Here is a 22285-nt window from a genome sequence, read left to right on the forward strand (position 1 = left end):
GGGATTAAAGGCGTGTGCCACTACGCCCAGCTTCAATTCAGCTTTTTAAAAATATTTTTTTTTTTATTTATTTGAGAGAGAGAGAATGGACACACCAGGGTCTCCAGCCACTGCAAACGAACTCCAGACGCGTGCGCCACCTTGTGCATCTGGCTAACGAGGGTCTTGGGGAATTGAACCTGGGTCCTTTTGCAAAGCCATCCCTCCAGCCCTCAATTCAATTTTATAGAGAGAGGAGGCTGTGCTTTGAGACATTGTCCCCTCCTTCCTGTTTCTAGTGACTGGTGAGTCACTAGTGCCAGGGACAGCAGCTGGGAAAGAGACTAGAGGAAGGAGACTGACTTGCTCAGACACAAAGCAAGGTAAGCCCTAGCCAGAGGCAGGTCTCCTTCGTGCCTATGGATGAACACGGCTGCTCAAGGGTCAGGGGTGGGTTCCTACTCTGTGTGTGTGCACGCGTGCACACACACACACACCAGACATGCTACCTAGCAAGGGCAGAAAGCAGGACCCAGAGTGGACATCCAGGAAAGCAGACAGGCCACTTTGAAAAAAATTATTTATTTACCTGAATGTGAGAGAGAGAATGGGAATGCTAAGGCCTCTAGCCATTCGCAAACAAACTCCAGATGCATGTGCCACTTTGTGCATCTGGCTTATGTGAGTACTAGGGAATTGAACCTGGGTCCTTAGGCTTCACAAGCAAGTGCCTTAACTGTTAAGCCATCTCTCCAGCCCCAGGCAGGCAATTTTTGCTGCCAGATTCGAGAGGCTGAAGCTGAGAGGGTTGCAGCTGTTTCAATTCTGCCCTGGATATTATATAGAAGGTGGGGCAAGGTGGGGTGTTATGGGGCTGGAAGAAGCATGGCAGAGATACCACTTAGAGCTATAACTGACAGAGCCATGGAGGCAGTTTAGGGGTGACTTGTGCCCGAAAAGTAAAAACAAGGTATATCCTTGAGCTCTTGCTGTCTCTACTTGGTTGGAGGTCAGAGAAGGATCTGGCTTCTCTTCATCTCTCGCTGCCTAAAGGAATTCCCACCCTAGATCTATCTTTCCTTGCAAAGTCCCCCTTTCCTGGAGGCTGGTTAGTTTCAGCCTCTACTCAGAATGTAGAAAAGACCCCAGTCGGGGCCCCTAGGGTGGCATCTCCCTTTCAGAACTCCCCTTTTGCCTCTTAAGCAAGAGTTCTACCTTCCTTCTCTTAAATTCTGTCCATAATCTAAAGAAATCTCTCCAAACTTACCCTCTGCTCTATGGATTTCAATTCTTTTTTGAATTCATAAGACAAGAACCTGGGAGCCAGCGACTCAGCGGAAGTTTTATTTATTTATTAGAGACAGAGAGGGAGAGAGAGGGAATGGGCATCCCAGCGGAAGCACGAGGACCTGAGTTTTGGTATCTGGCACCCATGTAAGTGACAGGCACGACTTTTCACACCTGCCACCCCAGCATCAGTGAGATGGATACTGGGGAATTCCTGGGGGATTGCTGACCAGCTAGTCCAGCCAAATCAAATGAGCTATGGATTAAGTGATAGATCCTGTCCCAAAACATAAGGTTGGGGTGACTGAAGAACACACTAAAGAAGAGATGGCTTAGCGATTAAGGTGCTTTCCTGCAAAGCCTAAGGACCTGTGTTCGACTCTCCAGATCCCACATAAGCCAGACACACAAAGGTGAGGCAAGTGCAAGGTGCCCTCATTAGGTGGCATAAGCATCTAGAGTCTGATTACAGTGGCTGAGGTCCTGGTGCACCAATTCTCTCTCTCTCTGTCGCTTGCTCTTACTAAAATTAAATAAATAAATAAAAAGAAGGCTGGGGAAATGACATAGTGGTTAAGGCATTTGCCTGTGAAGCCTAAGGACCCTAGTTCGACTCCCCAGGACCCATGTAAACCAGATGCATAAGGGGGTGCATGCTTCTGGAGTTCGTTTGCAGTGACTGGAGGCCCTGGTGTGGCCATTTTCTCTTTCTATCTACCTCTTCCTCTATCTCAAATATATAAATTAAATTAACATAAAAAGAGGAAGCCGGGTGTGGTGGTGCATGCCTTTAATCCTAGCACTCTGGAGGTAGAAGTAGGAGAATCGCCATGAGTTCAAGGCTACCCTGAGACTACAGAGTTAATTCCAGGTGAGCCTGGACCAGAGTGAGACCCTACCTAAAAAAAACAACAAAAATAAAGAAAGAAAGAAAGAAAGAAAGAAAGAAAGAAAGAAAGAAAGAAAGAGAAAAAGAAAAAGAGAAGACACCTGATGTTGATCTCTGGCACGTACACACACACACACACACACACACACACACACGAGCATAGGAGCACATACATCTGCACACACATATACACATACATGCACACGTATACTGACACAAAATTAAAGCAGACAGCCCTTTCTTTGTAGCTTAAACCTCCTGGGACTCAACTCTGCAGCCTGGCTGCACTGTCGCGGCCTGTGTCTGAAGCCCGCGCTGCTAAGAAGGCCGTGCCTCTCGCTCGGCATTCAGAAGCCACGGCTGCCAGGCTTGTGCATCACCAGCACAAAGAGTTCTGCTCTACTGCTCCACTTCTCTTGCCCTCCACTCTTTTCTTCTTTCTCCCTTCCTTCCTTTCATCCATTGCTCCTTCCCTGCATCATTTCTTTTCCTTTTTGCATCATTCCTTCTCATCTTTGCTTCCCTCCTTCTCTCATTTTCTCCCAGAGAAACCCAAGGCCTTGGGTATGCTACAGAAGCACTCTACCATTGAACTAGAACCCTTATCTCTTCCCACACCCCCTGCCCCCGCACTCAGCCTGTCCCCGGAACCCTTTTCAAACCTCCATCCCTCCTCACCTTGTATACTGAATGACAGCAACACCAAGGACCATGCCCAAGCCTGGACCTCTCAGGTCCCCAAATCATGCCTCTTGGGTTGGCCATGGGGGCTTCCTTACAGTTCTCAGCAAATGTGACCAGAAGATAGGTCCCTGGCCTTGCACACCCAGCTTTGGTTCTGTCCCTCTCCCTGGAGTGGGGGGCACGGGATCAGGTGACGAGTCCCAATTCAGTGCTTTCTGTTCCCACCCGTAGGCCTGGACCTCTACACACCACACACACACAACTTTCCCCTACGACATCCATGGCTGATGGAACCAATTGATTAGGTTGTTCTTCCCAGTTAAATTTCCATTCTTCAGCACCCTTTAGCACCTGCAGCCAGTACCAACTTCAGATGATGAGATGGAAGCTCTTTGCCAACCTTAGGAAAAGTGCTTGTGACACTGAACACAAGGGAACATTGTCCTAGTGATGACAGAACCTGGGATGCACAGCACAGAAGCACTCTCAGACAGAAGATTTTTTTGGGTTGTTTTTTAGTTTTTCAAGGCAGGGTCTCTCTCTAGCTCAGGCTGACCAGGAATTCACTCTGTAGTCTCAGGCAGGCCTCGAACTCATAGCAATCCTCCTACCTCTGCCTCCTGAGTGCTGGGATTAAAGGCGTGCACCACCATGCCTGGCCAGAAGTTTTAATTGGGGGATAGAGAGATGGCCAGCAGTTCAGGACCCACATAAATAGCTGGGTGTGGCCACACATGTCTATAACCCTAGTCCTGTGGGGAACAGAGACCTGAGAATCACCACAGCAGCTCATGGGGGAAAAAAAGGCATGCAGAGAGAGAGAGAGAGAGAGAGAGAGAGAGAGAGAAATGATGATTGTGTGGCCAGTGAGGGATTTAATTCCATCAAGATGCAAGCCTCCAAAGCCTCCCCTCCCCCATCGCAAGCACCAGCAAGCACCAGAGACCTGGGGAAGGGAGCTCACAGCACCCAGCTCTGCTGACCAGAGCAGTGATCCAGCGACCCAGCCAGCCTACTTGAACCCACATTGCACCAAAGAGGGACCCAAGCAGGAGCGCAGCATAACTAAGACCAGAATCATGCCAAAAAGTAACTGGGATTACACCAGGTCAGCACCCACCAAATAAACCTGGTATATAGCCCTGAACCAGAAGTGCTAATTGCACCTTCCATATCAGGATAAATTATATGTTAAATCTGATGGATGGTCTGATTTGCCATTCTTAAATAAGCTGTGTTTTGGACTTATTATTTGTTGCTTCCTGATTTCTAGTGGCTTTGTTTCCTCTTCTGTTGTTCATTAGGGAAGGGTCTCACTTGGTCACAAACTGACTTAGAAACCTCAACAGACCAGAAATCTGAACCTCCTAGCTGACAGGATTAAGGGTGTGGGGCAACACACATCCTAAGGGACAGTGTCTTTGTTAGAGGATCTGGTTGTCATAATACCTACTCTTGCATAAAAACTCTGTGTTATTTTTCACTGAATGTGTACATTGTTTAGTTAAATTTTAGAATCTGCCTGCATTTTGTTCCACTCAGCCTACTTGAATACTCTCATAGCAGGCAAACTTAACATCTAGGATCACTTTTGTAGATACTCTGAGAGTCTTAAGAGCCATACCTAAAACCTTAAGGTCCTATCCTGATTATATATAACATCAGATTGATTGATACATCTAATAATACTGCAGCTAACTAGAAAATCCAAGCATTAAATTAATACAAGATGAAAAAATAATATAACACAAGAAACACCAAAAATCAAGATAATATAAGTCCACCAAAAAGTATTAATGCACTAGAAAGGACCTCCAGTGAGAATGAGTTAGAGGAAATGCCTGAGAAAGATTTCAAAAGAATGATTATAAATATGCTCAAATAAGTCAAAGAGGAAGTCAAAGGAATGAAAGAGAAAATCAAAGGAATCAAACAAAACACAGGAAAACAATTTAATGAAATAAAGAGGTCGACACAAGACATAAATAAGGAACTAGAAATAATAAAGAAAAACCAGTTAGAATTACTAGCAATGAAGAACACAGTCAATGAAATAAAAAAAACTGTAGAAAATCTCACCAGTAGAATGGATGAAGGAGAGGACAGAATATCTAAGCTAGAAGACCAAGTGGCAGATCTAATACAGTCCAACAAAGAGAAAGACAAACTAATAGGAAAATATGGATGGGAATTTCAAGATATTCGGAACACTATGAAAAGATCAAGCATAAGAATTCAGGGTATACACATCAGACACAGGGTGCTGCATGCATCTGGAGTTTGTTTGCAGTGGCAGGAGGCCCTGGCATGGCCATTCGCTTTGTATCTCCCTCTTCCCCTCCCTTCTCTCTCAAATAAATAAATAAAATATTTTTAAAAATAAAAAGTAGGGCTGGAGAGGTGGCTTAGTGGTTAAGCGCTTGCCTATGAAGCCTAAGGACCCCTGTTCGAGGCTCGGTTCCCCAGGTCCCATGTTAGCCAGATGCACAAGGGGGCGCACGCGTCTGGAGTTCGTTTGCAGTGGATGGAAGCCCTGGCGCACCCATTCTCTCTCTCTCCCTCTATCTGTCTTTCTCTCTATGTCTGTCGCTCTCAAATAAATCAATAAAAAATGAACAAAATAAATAAATAAATAAATAAAATAAAAGAATTCAGGGTATAGTAGAAGGAGAAGAATTTCACTCCAAAGGCATAATAGGCATTTTCAACAAAATCATAGAAGAAAACTTCCCCCAAATTGGGAAAGAGGTGTCAATGCAGATACAGGAATCCTTTAGAACACCAATCAGACAAAACCTGGGAAGAACCTCTCCTCACATTATTATAATTAAACTACCAAACATACAAACCAAAGAAAATATATTGAAAGCAGTTAGAGAAAAATCAAGTTACCTACAAAGGCAAGCCCATCAGGATCACAGCAGATCATGGAGTGATATATTCCAAGTTCTGAAAGATAACAACTGTCAATCAAGGTTACTTTATCCATTCAAATAGATGGAGAAATAAGGACATTCCACAACAAAAGCAGGATAAAGGAATATTTGAAGACAAAACCAGCTGTACAGAAAATACTTGAAAGAATCCTCCATGCTGAAGAGAAAGAAAAGCACATGTATAAGGAACCTGGAAAAAAACAAACCATACTCAAATAATACAAGAGAGCAAAGTAAAACCAGAACTACAAAAAAATGGCAAAAATAGCCAGGCATGGTAGCCCATGCCTTTAATCCCAGCACTCGGGAGGCAGAGGTAGGAGGATTGCCATGAGTTCGAGGCCACCCTGAGATTACATAGTGAATTGCAGGTCAGCCTGAGCTACAGTGAGACCCTACCTCAAAAAAAAAAAAAAATGGCAAAAATAAATACACACCTTTCAATAATATCTCTTAATATCAATGGCTTCAACGCTCCAAAAGACATAAGTTTTCAGACTGGGTTAAAAAGTAGGATCCTTCAATTTGTTGCCTCCCAGAAACTTTCTACAAAGGATGAACTCTATCTTAGGATGAAAGGTTTGAAAATAGTGTTTCAAGAAAATGGGCCTAGAAAATAAGCCGGGGTTGCTATCCTAATATCTGACAAGGTAGACTTCAGTCCAACATTAGTTAAGAAAGATAAGGGAAGTCACTTTATATTGGTTAAAGGCACACTCCAACAGGAGGACATTACAATCATATATGCAGCTAACATGGGGGTTCCCAACTTCAAACAATAGCATTTCAAACAAACGCTATTAGAATGAAGGTCACAGATAACACCAAAGACAGTGGTAGTGGGGGACTTCAACACCCCACTCTCATCAATTGACAGGTCATCCCGGCAAAAAATAAGCAGGAAGGCATTGGGATTAAATGAGTTCATAGAAGAAATGGACCTAACAGATATATATGTATAGGACATTTCATCCAAATGCTGCAGAATATACATTCTTTTAAGCAGCACATGGAACATCCTCTAAAATAGACCATATATTAGGACACAAAGCAAATCTTAACAAATACAGGAAAATTGAAATAATTCCTTGCAATCTATCTGGTGACAATGCAGTCAAACTACAAATCAATAGCAAGAAAAGCTATAGAGCATACACAAAATCATGGAAACTAAACAATACACTACTAAATGACTAATGGGTCAATGAAAAAATCAAGAAGGAAATTGTGGTGGTTTGATTCAGGTGTCCCCCATAAACTTAAGTGTTCTGAATGCTAGGTTCCCAGCTGATGGAGATTTGGAAATTAACGCCTCCTGGAGGGAGTGTATAGTTGGGGGTGGGCTTATGGGCTTTATAGCCAGTTTCCCCATGCCAGTGTTTGGCGTACCCTCCTGTTGCTGTGGTCCACCTTATGTTGGCCAGGGGGTGATGTCCACCCTCTGCTTATGCCATCTTTTTCCCCTGCCATCGTGGAGCTTCCCCTCGAGCCTGTAAGCCAAAATAAACCTCCTTTTCCCAGAAGCTGCTCTTGGTTGGGTGATTTCTACCAGCAATGCGAACCGGACTGCAACAGAAATCAAAAAATGCATAGAGCCAAATAATAATGAGAACACAACATACCAAAACCTTAGGGACGCAATGCAGGCAGTCCTAAGAGGGAAATTTATAGCTTTAAGTGCCTATATTAAGAAATTAGAAAGGTCTCAAATAAATGACCTAGTGCTTCACCTTAAAGCCTTGGAAAAAGAAGAACAAGGCAAACCAAAAATCAGTAGATGGGAAGAAATAATAAAGATTAGGGCAGATATTAATGAAATAGAAACAAAAAGAAAAAATCCAAAGAATCAATGAAACAAAGAGTTGGTTCTTGGAAAGGATGAACAAGATTGATAAACCCTTGGCAAATCTGACCAAAAGAAAGACAGAAGAGACACAAATTAATAAAATTAGAGATGAAAAAGGCAACATCTCAACAGATACCAGAGAAATTCAAAAAATCATAGGGACATACTATAAAAACATATACTCCACAAAGTATGAAAATCTGAAAGAAATGGATGATTTCCTTGATTTATATGACCTACCTAAATTAAATCAAGATGAGATTAATCACTTAAATAGACCTATAATAAGTATGGAGATCCAAGCAATTATCAAAAATCTCCCACCTAAAAAGTCCAGGCCCAGATGGATTCACTGGTGAATTTTACCAGACCTTCAGGGAAGAGCTAACACCATTTCTTCTTAAGCTTTTCCATAAAATATAAAAAGAAGGAATCCTACCAAGCTCTTTCTATGAAGCCAGCATCACCCTACTACCAAAACCAGGTAAAGATAGAACAAAAAAAGAAAATTTCCAGGCGTGGTGGCACTCGCCTTTAATCCCAGCACTCGGGAGGCAGAGGTATGAGGAGCACCATGAGTTCAAGGCTGCTCTGTGACTACGTAGTGAACTCCAGATCAACCTGGGCCAAAATGAGACCCTACCTCAAAAAAAAGAAAAAAAAAGAAAAGAAAAAGAAAATTACAGACTAATCTCCCTCATGAACATAAATACAAAAATTCTCTGCAAGCCGGGCGTGGTGGCGCACGCCTTTAATCCCAGCACTCGGGAGGCAGAGGTAGGAGGATCGCCGTGAGTTCGAGGCCACCCTGAGACTACATAGTGAATTCCAGGTCAGCCTGAGCCAGAGTGAGACCCTGCCTTGAAAAACCAAAAAAAAAAAAAAATTCTCTGCAAAATATTGGCAAACAGAATACAAGAATATATCAGAGAGATCATTCACCCTGACCAAGTAGGCTTTATTCCAGAGATGCAGGGATGGTTCAACATATGCAAATTGATAAATGTAATATAGTATATAAATGGGCTGAAGGACAAAAATTACATGATCATCTTATTAGATGCAGAGAAAGCATTTGACAAAATCCAACATCCCTTCATGACAAAAGTCCTACAGAGACTGGGAATAGAAGGAACATATCTCAACATAATAAAGGCTATTTATGATAAGCCTACAGCCAACATATTACTAAGTGGGGAAAAACTGGAAGCTTTTCCACTAAAATGAGGAACAAGACAAGGGTGTCCATGTCTCCACTTTTATTTAATATAGTACTGGAAGTCTTAGCTCTAGCAATAAGGTAAGAGACACTCATAAAAGGGATATAAGGGCTAGAGAGATGGATTAGTGGTTAAGCGCTTGCCTGTGAAGCCTAATGAACACATTTCGAGGATCGATTCTCCAGGACACACATTAGCCAGGTGCACAAGGGGGCACAAACATCTGGAGTTCATTTGCAGGGGCCAGATGCCCTGGCATGCCCATTCTCTCTCTCTCTTTCTATCTGCCTTTTTCTCTCTCTGTCTGTCACTTTCAAATAAATAAATAAAAATTAAAAAGGGATACAAATTGGAAAAGAAGAGATCAAATTATCATTATTTGCAGATGACATGATTCTATACATAACGAATCTACCAGCAAACACCTATAGCAATGTAGCAGGATACAAAATAAACACACTAAAATCAGTAGCCTTTCTATATGCTAACAACAAACACACAGAGGACGAAATCAGAGAATCACTCCCATTCACAATTACATTAAAAAAAATAAAGTACCTTGGAATAAACCTAACCAAGGAAGTGAAGGATCTCTACAATGAAAACTTTAAAACACTCAAGCGAGAAATTGCAGAAGACACTATGAAATGGGAAAACATCCCTATTCTTGGATTGGAAGAATCAATATTGTGAAAATGGCAATCTTACCAAAAGCAATGTACTTAATGCAATCCCCATCAAAATTCCAATGGTATTCTTTATGGAAATAGAAAAAACAATCCAAAAATTCATTTGGAATCACAAAAAATCTCGAATATCTAAAACAATACTGAGCAAAAAAATAAGGCTGGTGGTATCACCATACCTGATTTTAACCTATACTACAGAGCCATAGTAACAAAAACAGCATGGTACTGGCACAAAAGCAGACATGTAGATCCATGGAACAGAACAGAGGACCCAGATGTAAGTCCAGGTAAGGGGAGGAGTGGGGGCTTCGCAGCAGGGTTGAGGTGCAGCTGTGGAGGGTGGGGCAGTGCCCTGGGGGTGATGGAGAAGCTGAACACACAGGTTAGGGGTGTGGTTCCCACTGCACCTGTCATGGGAGGCAGAGGCGCCTGAGTGATCAACGTGGCAGCGGTGGGCAGCAGGAGAAATAGAACTGGGAGGCAGGAACCAGGGTAGTAGAATCACAAGCGCACTACGCGCACATGCGCACACACAGGCACATCTGCGGAAGGCTGGGGTTACCGCTGATCTTTCTTCCCAGCACACGGTTTCCTGTGGGGAGGAGGAGCTGCTGGTTAGCCCACCTTCGTGTTCCTGCCGGAGCAGAGACCACGCAGGAGGAGGGGTACAGGGCCCACTGGGGTTATGACTGGGCCCCACCTCAGCCATGTCCCCTCCCTCCCAAATGCTCCTGCCTGCTTTGCACATCTCTCACCTTCACGGGCCAAGGCTGGATGGGGGTGCCATCCCTGTCCGCGCAGCACGGCGCGGAGGTGTAGGCTGCGGCCTCCTTGGCCAGCAGGTCCCAGCGAGCACTGTGGCCCAGCTTCCCTGTTGGGTCCATCCAGGGCCAGCCTTATTCCCAGAGCTCAGGGCCCTCCTGTGACACTGACCAGGCTATTCTCCACCTCACCTGACACCGGAGGGGTGGGGCAGGACCCAGGGCCTCCTCAGTGCCCAGGACACACGCCAGGACAGGAATGGAAAAGAAGCTACAGGGCTGGAGAGATGGCTTAGCGGCTAAGGCGCTTGCCTGCGAAGCTGAAAGACCCGTGTTTGACTCTCCAGATAAGCCAGATGCACAAAGGTGAGGCAAGGGCAAGGTCCCATATGCCCACTAGGTGGCGCAAGCATCTGGAGTTTGATTACAGTGGCTGAGGCCCTGGGCCAATTCTCTCTCCCTCTCCCCCCCCCCACCCCGCCCTCTCTCAAAAAGAAAAAGGAAAGAAAAGATGCTACATATAGCAGTGGGGTGTGATGGCACGTGCCTGTAATCCCAGCACTCAGCAGGCTGAGGTAGGAGGATTGTAAATTTGAAGCCAACCTAGGCTATACATAGTGACACTCTGTTGAAACAAAAAAAAGGGGGTGCCTGGAGAAATACCAGAGGTTAAGGTGCTTGCATGTGAAGCCCAAGGACCCAGGTTCAATTCCCCAGTAGTAACGTAAGTCAGGTGCAGGTGGTGCATGTGTCTGGAGTTCATTTGCAGTGGCTAGAGGCTTTGCGCACCCACTCCCTCTTTATCTGCCTCTTTCTTTCTCTGGCTCTCAAATAAATAAAATACTAAAAAATAAAAATTAAAACAAAAGAAACAAAGAAAAGTAAGAAAGGGAAGGAGGAAGGAAGAAGGGAGAAAAGAAGAGAGAGAGAGGAAGAAAAAGAAGGAAGGCAGGAAGGAAGAGGAAAGAAAAGAAAGAAGCTATGAATAGACCAGTTTTAATTCTATGCCCAGGCAGACATTACTAGTCAATCACAGTGCTACTGCACCACCTTCTACAGGTGAAGCAGACATTGCTAATCAATTGCAGCAATGGCTATTGCTTTTTCTCCCTGTACCCATGGCCAACACCACTCCTGATTAGGCCACTCTTTGGAGCCAAAACAAATCACATTAGAGTCTCATGCCCTTTATGTTGCCACTACCTGTGATTATGAATGGAGGTGTATTGGGAGTTTGTGGAAACACCTGTTTAAAAAAGGAATATATTTTATTTATTTGTTTATTTGAGAGAGAAAGAGGCAGAGAGAGAGAGGAGGGGGGGAATGGGCGTGCCAGGGCCTCCAGCCGCTGCAAGGAACTCCAGATGCATGTGCTCCTTGTACATCTGGCTTAGGTGGGTCCTGGAGAGTCAAACCAGGATCCTTGGGCTTTGCAGGCAAATGCCTTAGCTGCTAAGCCATCCCTCCAGCTATGATTTTTTTCTTTTTCTTTTGGAGTTAGAATCTATGTAGCCCAGGCTGGACTAGAATTCTCTATATAGCCAAGGATGACCTTTAGTTTCTGGTCCTTCTGCCTCTACTGCCTGAGTGCTGAGATTAAAGGCATGTGCCAACATGCCTGGTTTATGCAGTACCTGGGATCCAACCTAGGGCTTTATGTATGCTGATCACATCCTCAGCCTTTTAGCTGAATTTTTTTTTAAAGTATTTTATTAAGGTTGGTGTGGTGGCACATGCCTTTAATCCCAGCATTCAGGAGGCAGAAGTAGGTGGATGGTCATGAGTTTGAGGCCATCCTGAGACTACATAGTGAATTCCAGGTCAGCAAGATCCTACCTGGAAAAAACAAATATAGGGGCTGGAGAGATGGCTTAGCAGTTAAGGTGCTTGCCTGTCAAGCCTAAGGACCCAGGTTCAATTCCCCAGGACCCATGCAAACCAGATGCACAAGGTGGCATGTGCCTATTCTCTCTCTTTCTTTTTCTCTCTGCCTCCTTCTCTCTCTAAAATAAATAAATAAAAAATTTAAAACCAAATACATACATATATAGAGAGAGAGAAGGGGGGAGGGAGGGGGGGAGGGAGGGAGGGAAGGAAGGAAGGAGGGAGGGAGAATTTATTTGTTTACAAGCAGTGGGCAATATGGGTGTGTAGGGTCTCTTGCTGCTGCAAATGACCTCCAGACACAAGCACCACTTTGTGCATCTGGCTTTATGTGGGTACTGGGGAATTGAACTCAGGCTGGCAGGCTTTTTAAATAAGCACCTCCAACCACTGAGCAATCTTCCAAGCCCTAGTTAAATTTTGAAACCAAAATTTCCATTTTTGGGAGCTTAGACTTCCCAAGTGCCACCATATAGGAAGACATAAAGAGTAAAGCCAATTTTGTAGATTTGTGGAAATTAAACCCAAGATTGTCAGGAGGGTGGGCAGTAAATTGTGCTTTTAACTTACAACAAAAGGCAGATCAAAGAACTGGAGAGAAAAGCCAAGGCTGGTATCCTATGGATCTGCCTTTCTGAAAGGAGATTGATGCCAAGGCTTCCACATATCAGTTCCCTGTCCCTTTGCTGCATCTGCGGACTTGGGCATCATGAGTGACCAACGGGGACATGATGGGCTTGTTTAGACCCTCGACCACCGTCCACTTGTTTTGGTCCTTTCTCTGTGATGAGATGACCACAGACATGGTTTAGGCATCATACTTCCAGGAAGGGATCCCAGCTGGAGGTAGCTTCTTCCCTTGACCACCTTAACCACCTTGTTTCTCCTTCAGAAAAGAACAGATGGTGTGGACAGCTTTGTTCACCTGAGACAGGAACTGCTGGTTGGGCTACAGGAAGTCACTGATGAACTTGTCCAGGGGTTTGTTTGGTGGAAGAGATCTCGCTGGCTGCAGAGAGAATGAGGAGGGGTTTGGTTGGACTAGAGCTAGCTGGATTGAGAACCAGGACAGGTTTGGTGGAGGAGAGCTGGCTGCAGAGAGAACCAAGAGGAACTGAAACTAGGTTTCCGGTGAACTCCACGTGGAGGACTTGGCCCACCATCTCCTGTTTGCCCATTCCTTTTTGAGCTGCAGGTCCTGGAGTTGCACTACTAGCCAGCTCAGGGTCCTCTCTTACTCAGACTCGGTTTCCTCATATTTAAGTGGGTGCCATCACGCCCCCTCTCTTCTCACTGGATCATCTTGAATGTTAAGCAAACTGGGTGACATCTGGTCTTCTATGGCCTGGATGTGGTTTGCCCTCCAAACTATATGTGCCTGGGTCCCCAGTGGTGGTGGTGGCACCTTTCGGTGTTGGAGCCTCATGGGAGGTGCTTTAGGAGGAGGGTAAGGCCGTTCTTTGGGGTCCTGACAGAGGGCACCGGTGAGCAAGTGTGGCCCTGTGCAGCTCGTGGGCATCCCACCTTGGGCTTTGGTGTTCCCCAATGCGTGCGACTGTGCTGCAATGCCACCTGGTACAGGCTCCGCAGCACGGCTGAGCTGACACCAGCGCCGTAGCCATGAACCGCCTTCTTTATAACGTCACCCAGCCTTGTTCCGGGGAGGAGCACAAGGGGTGGGGAAGTGGCCCGGCAGTTACAGGTGCTTGCTTGCAAAGCCAGATGGTCTAAGATTGATTCCCCAGTAGCCTTGTAAAGACAGATGCACAAAGGGGCTCATGTGTCTGCATTTGCAGTGGCAGGAGGACCTGGTGTACCCATGTTCATTCTCCCTCTCTGTCTCTCTCTCTCACACACACACACATAAATAAATAACATAAAAACTAAATTAAATTCAAATAAAACCAAACCAGGGAAATAATAGGATTGTAGAGATGGCCTAGCCAGGGCTTTTAATCTTGCAGATGGTAAAGCAGGATCTAGGAGGGTAGTGACCTGACCAAGTTCACGCAGTGAGAATGGGAGCTCAGACGTGTGTGGTGTCTACAGGGATGGGGACCGTGATGTGTCCATCTTGGTCTCCTAACACCCATCCCAAAGGCTGGTAATAGCGGGTACTCGTAGGTACACCAGTGCATGAAGGCAAGCTGGCATTCTCAGGAGGGGAGTTTTGAAGTGTTCTCAGGATATAGTAGCACCTGCAAAGTGTGATGAGTGGATGACATCAGCAAAGGCTTAGAGGTGGGAGGGCCAGCGAAGTCCTTAGGAGTGTGAGGTGGTGGTGGTGGTGGTGACAGGACGGACAGATGGGCTAGTTAGGGCTGGTGAACTCCAGATACATGAAAGGAGGGTGGGTACAGAGAGGCTGGGAACTTGCCCATGGTCATGCAGCAGTTTAGTGTCCGAATCGAATCCAGGATCTTCACACACTCATACCTGCCTATGGTGAGTAGCCTAATGGAAAGACCAACCTATGTGCTCTAAGACTTTTTGTTGTTGCTGTTGTTGTGGTTGTAGTTGAGGTAGGGTCTCACTGTAGCCCAGGCTGACCTGGAACTCACTCTAGTCTCAGGCTGGCCTTGAGCTCACAGTGATCTCCTACCTCTGCCTCCTGAGTACTGGGATTAAAGGTGTGCGCCACCACGCCCGGCTGTGTTCTAAGGCTTTGCGGGAGCTTCTTTCCTCATTCCAGACCGAGGCAGGCTCCCCTCTATCTAGTACCAAAGAGATGCTCGACAAGCAGGAACAGCAGAGGTACTTCTGAGGCTGGGCAAGGATATAAAACCCTCCTTACCGCTAACCCTACATAAAATGCTTCAGGTGGAGAAAACACTAATATGAAAGCAAGCCTCCACAAGGAAGTGTGGGCAATTTGATTAAGGAAGTCATGCTAAAGAAACATCTTGAGATATCCAAAGGACAAATAATTTAAGGAAAAAAAAGAGAAATTATATTTGGTTACTATTAAAATTGCTGTGATAAATAACGTTTAAAGAAAGCAAAAGTTGGATGGATCTGGAAAGGATTATACTTAGTAAGGTAACCCAGGCCCAGAGAGTCAAACGTAGCATGTTCTCTCTCATATGTGGATCCTAGCTACAAGTGATTGGATTTTTGTGTGAATAGGAAGAAAACTCAGTAGCAGAGGCCAGTAAACTAGAAAGGAGATATAAAGGGTGGGAGGGGGAACCTAATAGGTTGGCATTGTATATACGTAAGTAGAAGAACAGATTAACGGGGGTGAAAGGCCTAAGTGAGGTCAGGAGAAGAGATTGAGTAAAGGAAAGGTGGACAGAGGGCTAATCAAAATCTAAGAGGATATAAATAAGTCATAAGGAAATCTACTTTTTTGGACAATGGGACATGCAAGAGCCATAGATTGTTACTAGAAAATTTTCAGTGCGAGGGATGGGATACCTTCCAGTGAGTTGTTGCCCAGGGAGGTCCCTGATGCCCCCAAAACATTATAGGCCATTGCCTAGGCCCTTGGTTTCCAACCAGGAATAAATGGCAAGACCCTATTGCTGAAGACTCCACATACTTGGGCTTCAAGACTACTGACAAATCATGTTGGAACTGAGCTGATAACCTCCTCCATGTAGACCAGTTGGCAGAAAGCTGGAAGAAGCCATTCTGCATGCAGTTCAATGGGAGAAAGAAAAATCACCAGTGAAGATACTCAACAGTGGACACTGCAAGCCTTATTTTTGGCCAGCCAGGTCAAATGAGCCAACGGGTGCAATACTGGCACGTCTGTCATGGTGGAAACCAACTTCCCTCTAATTGGACTGGAGGCCCGCTCCATGGGAGGGAGCACATCCCTGATACTGAAAACCTAAAACAGGGGTAGTCATGAGCTCTAGGAGTGTAGCGTCTGCTGCTGTCTGGCTAAAAGTATATACTATGCTCACCAAACTGCCCAGTAAGCACTTCTCTTAATGTTCATACCCGTATATTAATGCTACTCTCACTTTTCGTTAGAGAACCTTCTCTTTTCAGATGGCGGTGACCTTGGGATGACTCAGAAGGCACCATGGTGCTGAGAAGAAGTGACAGAGAAGCGCTCAGCACTGCAATATCTCAATCACACCTTCCAAGTCTCAGGGTCCATTGCGGAAGAGATGGTGGAAAGAATATAAGAGCCAAAGGAAGGGTAGGGCTCCATACAACATGCTCCCTCCAAACACAAAATGTCCGGGATATCCATGACCTCACAGTGCCTGACACTACCTACACAAGACCATCATAATAGGAGGAAAAGATCATGACATCAAAATAAAAGAGACTGATGGAAAGGGGAAAAGAATATGATGGAGAGTGGAGTTTCAAAGGGGAAAGGGGGGGAGGGAGGGAATTACCATGGGATATTGTTTACAATTATGGAAGTTATCAATTAAAAAATAAAAGAAGAAAGCCAAAGTCCAAGACACAGAATGGGAGGATACACTTGCATTATATTAAGAAAATCAGGATTAACACCCACAATATTATAGAGGTCAACAGATCAAAAAGAAGCTTGCAAGAGAAAATTGTGGACGGTCATAAGCAGGCACGTCCCAGAAAGAGAACGCAAGTGGCCACTGGACAGAAGAAAGCACTTCCACTGTTAGGGAAGAATAAATTTGACAGTCTGAGGCTGCAGACAGGACCCTTCCCGAGTGGCGTCACCTGGCAGCCCCACTGTTTCACAAGCAGGATGAGGTTCTTGACCTTGGCAGGGAGGGTATTCACAAAATTCCTGCGCAGCTCTGCAAAGCAGGCAGCATGCTTGCCACCCTGGCCACCACTGCCGAGGAGGGAGGCATAGACCTGGGGTTTGGGCTTGACTCCAGAGCTGGGCTGTCCTGTGGGCATAGGGAAGGTTGGTTAAGAAAGGGGCTGAGGGCTGGAGAGATGGCTTAGCGGTTAAGGCGCTTGCCTGCAAAGCCTAAGGACCCACCTCTCCAGCCGTATTTCTTTTTGTTGGTGGTGGTGTATGTGTGTGTGTGCGTTTGATTTTTTGGTGTTTGGAGGTAGGATCTCATAGCCCAGGCTGACCTGAAATTCACTATGTAGTCTCAGGCTGGCCTTGAACTCACAGCAATCCTCCTACCTTAGCCTCCTGAATGCTGGGATTAAAGACATGCACCACCACGCCCAGCTCCTAAAGACACATTTCTCAGGACACAGCGAAATCACTAAGCAACCTCAGTTGTAGCCACATAAGAATTGCTTGCACTTAGTGTGCCACTCGTGTAGAAATGATTTCATGGACAGGGGCTGTGAATGTTGGTATCCTTAGAGACAGGAGGTCCTAGAACCCATCCTCCATCATACTGAAGCACAGTGGTCCCAGACATGGTGGAATGTAGCTATCTGTCTAAAAGATAAAGCTAGCCTCCACCCCATCGAGCCAAGTGATACTAGAAATCCCATTACTATCCGGTAACCTCTGCCTTGTGCGAGGCAACCTTCTGAGTTGGTCACATGTTGATGCACTAACTTCTTCATATTTCTATTGTCCCTTGTCCTGGTTTGGTGGGACAGGTCCCTAAAGACTGTGGAACCTTTAGATGTGGCCTTTTGAGGGAAGGTCCCCCGGGGTGGGTCTTCTAAGGATGTGCCACCTCTGGCTCCTGGTCAGCTCTATAACATGACAAAAATGAGGTCCCTCTGAAGCTGGGGCCAGTATAAACTCTGTCTCCATGGCACTGTTTCCATCAGGTATTTGGTCATGGTGAGGGGAAAGTCACTAGCACCCCCTCCATCATTCCCCTCACTTTCTGACGAGGACACAGGCAGAGTTTAGGATAACTTGAACACAGGTGTTATGAAGGAGAGTGAGAAATCATATTAATGGTGTGATGATGAAAGACTAAATTTGTCAGGTGTGGTGGTGCACATCTTTAATCTGGGCACTTGGGAGCAGACGTAGGAGGATTGCTGTGAGTTCAAGGCCAGCCTGGAACTACAGAGTGTGTGCTAGGTCAGCCTGGGCTAGAGTGAGACTCTGCCTTAGCCCAGAGGGTGGGACAGGCAAGATTTTTGCAGGGCATGGTGGTACATGTCTTTTGTCCCAGGTCTTGGGGGGCTGGGGTAGGAGAATCACGGTGAGTTCGAGGACAGTCTGGCGCTATAGAGTGAGTTCTAGGTCAGTCTGGATTAGAGTGAGACCCCACCATCACCCCCCAACAAAAGATAAGATTTTGCACATTCTGTCCCTAAGCCCCTGCTGCCACGTGTCCCTTCAAAAGGCTTTGCTTTCTGGGCACTCAGAGAAGGGCTGAGCATCCCTGCCTGAGATGTGGTGGGAGGAAAGCAGAGATGTCTGTGTGAGGGCCAAGCATCCACGGCAGCCCCATAGGTCTCGGGTCCAGCTCTTCCTGGTCCATGTGGTCTACACCTGATATGATTCATGCAGAGACGGGGCTCTGAGAGGGCTGGGGTCACACAGGAAGTTGGTGGAGGGCCAGAACAGGGTGACCTAGCCCTCTGATCATGTCCCCAACCCTAGGTCAAACCAGGAAGCCCTCACCCAGGATGTCAAAGGCAGGCATCAGGCTAACGTCCATCCAGTTCTCAAGGTCTGCTGATGTCAGTCGGAAGTGCAGGTCCCCAGATTCATTTTGTTGAGGAAACTGAAGGCTCAGGCCAGGCTGTGGGTCCCAACACCAGGACTCCAGCAGCCCACGCAGGTCAGAGAGAATTGCTGTGCGATGGACCATCTGGTCCCCATAGCTCTTGAAACAGGCGAGGAAGATGACAAAATCAATATCACAGCCACCCCTGAGTGCTCTTCCCCAGGCATAGGAACCTCCCTCTGAAGAAAAATGACAGCTGTGAACTGGGCTGGTGAAGAACTGGACTGAGGGGAGTGGGCCAAGTAGAGCTAGACCATATAGCTGCAGGCATGTGACACCATGCAGGACACAGCCCAGAAGAGCCGGGCTTGAGCACCAAGAGAAACAGTTTTAATTTATGAATCCATGATTGAGAAAGAAATTCCTAGCTAGGCATGATGTGTTCCACAATGGTAATCCCAGCACTTAGGAGGCTAAGGCAGGAGAGTCCTTGTGAGTTTGAGGTCTACCAAGTATGCATAGCAAGTACCAGACCAACCAGGCAACCCTGTCTTAACAAAAGACAGAGAGAGGGCTGGAGAGATGGCTCAGAGGTTAAGGCGCATGCCTGCAAAGCTTAAGGACCCAGGGTCTATTCTCCAGGTCCCACATAAGCCAGATGCATATGGTGGCACATGCATCTGGAGTTCATTTTCAGTGGCTAGAGGCCCTGACGTGCCCATTCTCACTCACTCTCTATCTCTCTCTCCCTCTCTCTGTCTAAATAAATAAAGGATGTGCATTACCAAACCTGGCTTCCACATTTAAAAAAAAAAAAAATACAGGGCTGGAGAGATGGCTTAGCGGTTAAGCGCTTGCCTGTGAAGCCTAAGGACCCCGGTTCGAGGCTTGGTTCCCCAGGTCCCACGTTAGCCAGATGCACAAGGGGGCGCACGCGTCTGGAGTTCGTTTGCAGAGGCTGGAAGCCCTGGCGCGCCCATTCTCTCTCTCTCCCTCTATCTGTCTTTCTCTCTGTGTCTGTCGCTCTCAAATAAAAAAAAATAAAAAAAATAAATTAAAAAAAAATACAGAGAGCGAGAGAAAGGGGGTGGGAGATGAAATTCCAGCCAATACCAGCTGTGTGTTATTTTTCCCACATACAGTTTCAAGAACATGTGAAAATGTTTGGCTGGGGATATAGCTGGGGGGGTAGAGTGCTTGCTTAACATGCACAAAGCCCTAGTGGCACATGTGTGTAATCCCACCCCCCATTTGGGAGGTAAAGGCAGGAAGACCAGAAATTCAAGGTCATCCTCAGATACATATCAAGTTTGAGGCCAGCCTGGGCTATATGAGAGCCTGTCTCCAAATAAAATACTCGCAAGAATAGACAGTTGTGTCTCCACGGGACAGACACACTTGGTGGGGGTGACAAGTGAAGGCAACCCTTCAAGTTGGCCAGGGAATCATTCCGCTGTTTTGTTTGTTTCTTTTTTTTGTTTTGTTTTGTTTGTTTGTTTGAGTGAGTGAATCCCAGGCTGACCTGGAATTCACTATGTGGTCTCAGAGTGGCCTCAAACTCACTGCAATCTCCCTACCTCTGCCTCCCGAATGCTGGGATTAAAGGTGTGTGCCACCACGCCGGGAATCATTCTGGCTCCTGAGGTCTGTCATTGCTTATGCAATCATATAGCAATCCCAGGCCAGAAATGCATTCCTCCCAGGGTGCCTTTGGGTGGGGAGCAGCACCCCTGAACTGCAGTGTGGGTCCTGGAACCCAAACCAGCGCTGCCTCCGTTAGAACCACAGGCCAATCTCTACCCTGAAATCCAGTCTGGGTTTTCCAGAGGACCCCAGGCTAGGGCTTTAGAAAAGCTTGAGGGAAACTCTTCCAGTCCAGGTCAGAAGCAGGACATGCTTCACCTCAGGCCTCTCCTGGCCCACCTCTCAAGTTCAGGTTCAGCCCCAGGAAGTCATCTGACACCGCCTTCCCCTACAAACTCTAGAGCCACTGCCCTCCCCAGGTTCTGGTGAGCCCCCAGCTCTCAGTTTACCCAGGGATCCACCCTCAGAGGGTCCCTGGAGGCATCCTGAGGTCACAGTTCTAGTGGCATAACCACATTCAGACTCAGTCTACTTATTCATAAACCCAGCAATGATCCTCATCCCAGGGGCTCAAAGGAGAAAGTACTCATTTAGTGACGTCATGTTCTGTCCATTACTATTGTGATTTCTTTTCTCTTTTGTATATAGTGTGTGTGAGTGTGGTACATGTGCATGATGTGAGTGTGTGTGTGAATGCACGTGCCTGGAGCTCAGAGGACAACCTGGAGTATCTGTCCTCCCCTTCCACCTTGCTTCTTGTCCCGTGATTTGTTCTCCAAAGTAGCTGGCCAGTGACTTCCAGGATTCTCCTGTCTGGGATTACAGACACTCAGGACTATGCCTCCAGCTTCATGTGGGTTCTGGGGAATCTGAATTTGTTCATGAGGCCAGCTCCCCAGCCCCTATTTGTAAAGTCCAGGCCAGAGCGGGGGCTACAGCGTGGACACTTCCCATCCCCAGAGCTGGGCAGCATGAGGTCCAGAATTTGAAGGATGGATGGATAGATGGGTGGGTGGGTGGGTGGGTGGTTGGATGGGTGGATGGATGGATGGAGTATCATGTAAGAACACAGAAGAAGCAGTCAGGCTGAGTGTGGTGGTGCACGCCTTTAATCCCAGCACTCAGGAGGCAGAGGTAGGAGGATCGCCATGAGTTCAAGGCCACCCTGACACTACATAGTGAATCCAGAGTGAGACCCTACCTCGAAAAAACAAACAAACAAAAAATAATAATAATAAAAATAACATTTTTTTAAAATGAAGCCGGGTGTGGTGATGCACACCTTTAATCCCAGCATGCAGGAGGCAAAGGTAGGAGGATAGCCAAGAGTTTGAGGCCACCCTGAGATTACATAGTGAATTCCAGGTCAGCCTGGACTACAGTGAGACTCTACTTCGAAAAACCAAAAAAAAGAAAAAGAATATGACGACGAAGACGAAGGAGGAAGAAGAAATCAGACCACCTGTCTGTGATCCTGGCTGGGCCACTTTAGGGGTCTGGACGGGCTCCTTGGCCTCTCCGTGCCTCAGTTTCCCCCACGTGGTGCTGGCTGGCCCACCGCGTCAGTTAAAGCTGCACCTGGGTGTCCACCCTCGGTCCCCGCAGCCCCGGATTCGCGGATTCGCGCCCCGCGCTCCCGCAGGCTGAGTCGCGGAGCCCAGGGCGAGCAGCTTGTCCAGCGCGGGAGGAGAGCCCTGCGCGGCCATGCCCGCCTGCGCCAGCCAGCCTCGTTTCCCTTGCCCGGATCCCCGGGGCGCGCCCGCAGGTCCCAGGGCGGGGACAGCGAAGGCCACAGTCACAGGCTAACCCTCCGCCCCTGCCAGCCGCTTTCAGTTTCCTTTCCTCCTCCTCTTCCCCTTACTCTCCTAGGGCTGAACAGGGTCATGTTTATGACGCGTCCCTGCATGCCTGGCGTACGCGTACTTTACAATACTAATTCAATCCTTTGAAAAACCCTACGGAGGGG

General features: G+C 46.7%; 1 protein-coding gene across 1 annotated transcript; it reads right to left on the minus strand.

Annotated features, from left to right (window-relative positions):
- Positions 1–13124: 13124 nt before the first annotated feature.
- LOC123454050 (2'-5'-oligoadenylate synthase 3-like) lies at positions 13125–22025 on the minus strand. Its single transcript, XM_045132123.1, has 4 exons — positions 21898–22025; positions 18690–19003; positions 16844–17019; positions 13125–13184 (listed from the first exon to the last, which is right to left on the minus strand). The coding sequence occupies exons 1-4, from the start codon at positions 22023–22025 to the stop codon at positions 13125–13127; spliced, it is 678 nt and encodes a 225-aa protein (XP_044988058.1).
- Between the last annotated feature and the right edge of the window lie 260 nt (positions 22026–22285).

This window comes from Jaculus jaculus, chromosome 13, assembly GCF_020740685.1.
Source record: "Jaculus jaculus isolate mJacJac1 chromosome 13, mJacJac1.mat.Y.cur, whole genome shotgun sequence".
Lineage (NCBI taxonomy): Eukaryota > Metazoa > Chordata > Mammalia > Rodentia > Dipodidae > Jaculus > Jaculus jaculus.

What these genes read in the sequence shown, in the direction of transcription:
- LOC123454050 (XM_045132123.1), bottom strand. Translation starts at nt 22,025, where the DNA reads ATGGCCGCGCAGGGCTCTCCTCCCGCGCTGGACAAGCTGCTCGCCCTG. An exon ending in GACCGAGGGTGGACACCCAG is followed by an intron (nt 19,004 to 21,897) that starts GTGCAGCTTTAA and finishes GTTCTTCACCAG; the next exon opens with CCCAGTTCACAGCTGTCATT. An exon ending in TGAAACAGTGGGGCTGCCAG is followed by an intron (nt 13,185 to 16,843) that starts GTGACGCCACTC and finishes TTCTCTCTGCAG; the next exon opens with CCAGCGAGATCTCTTCCACC.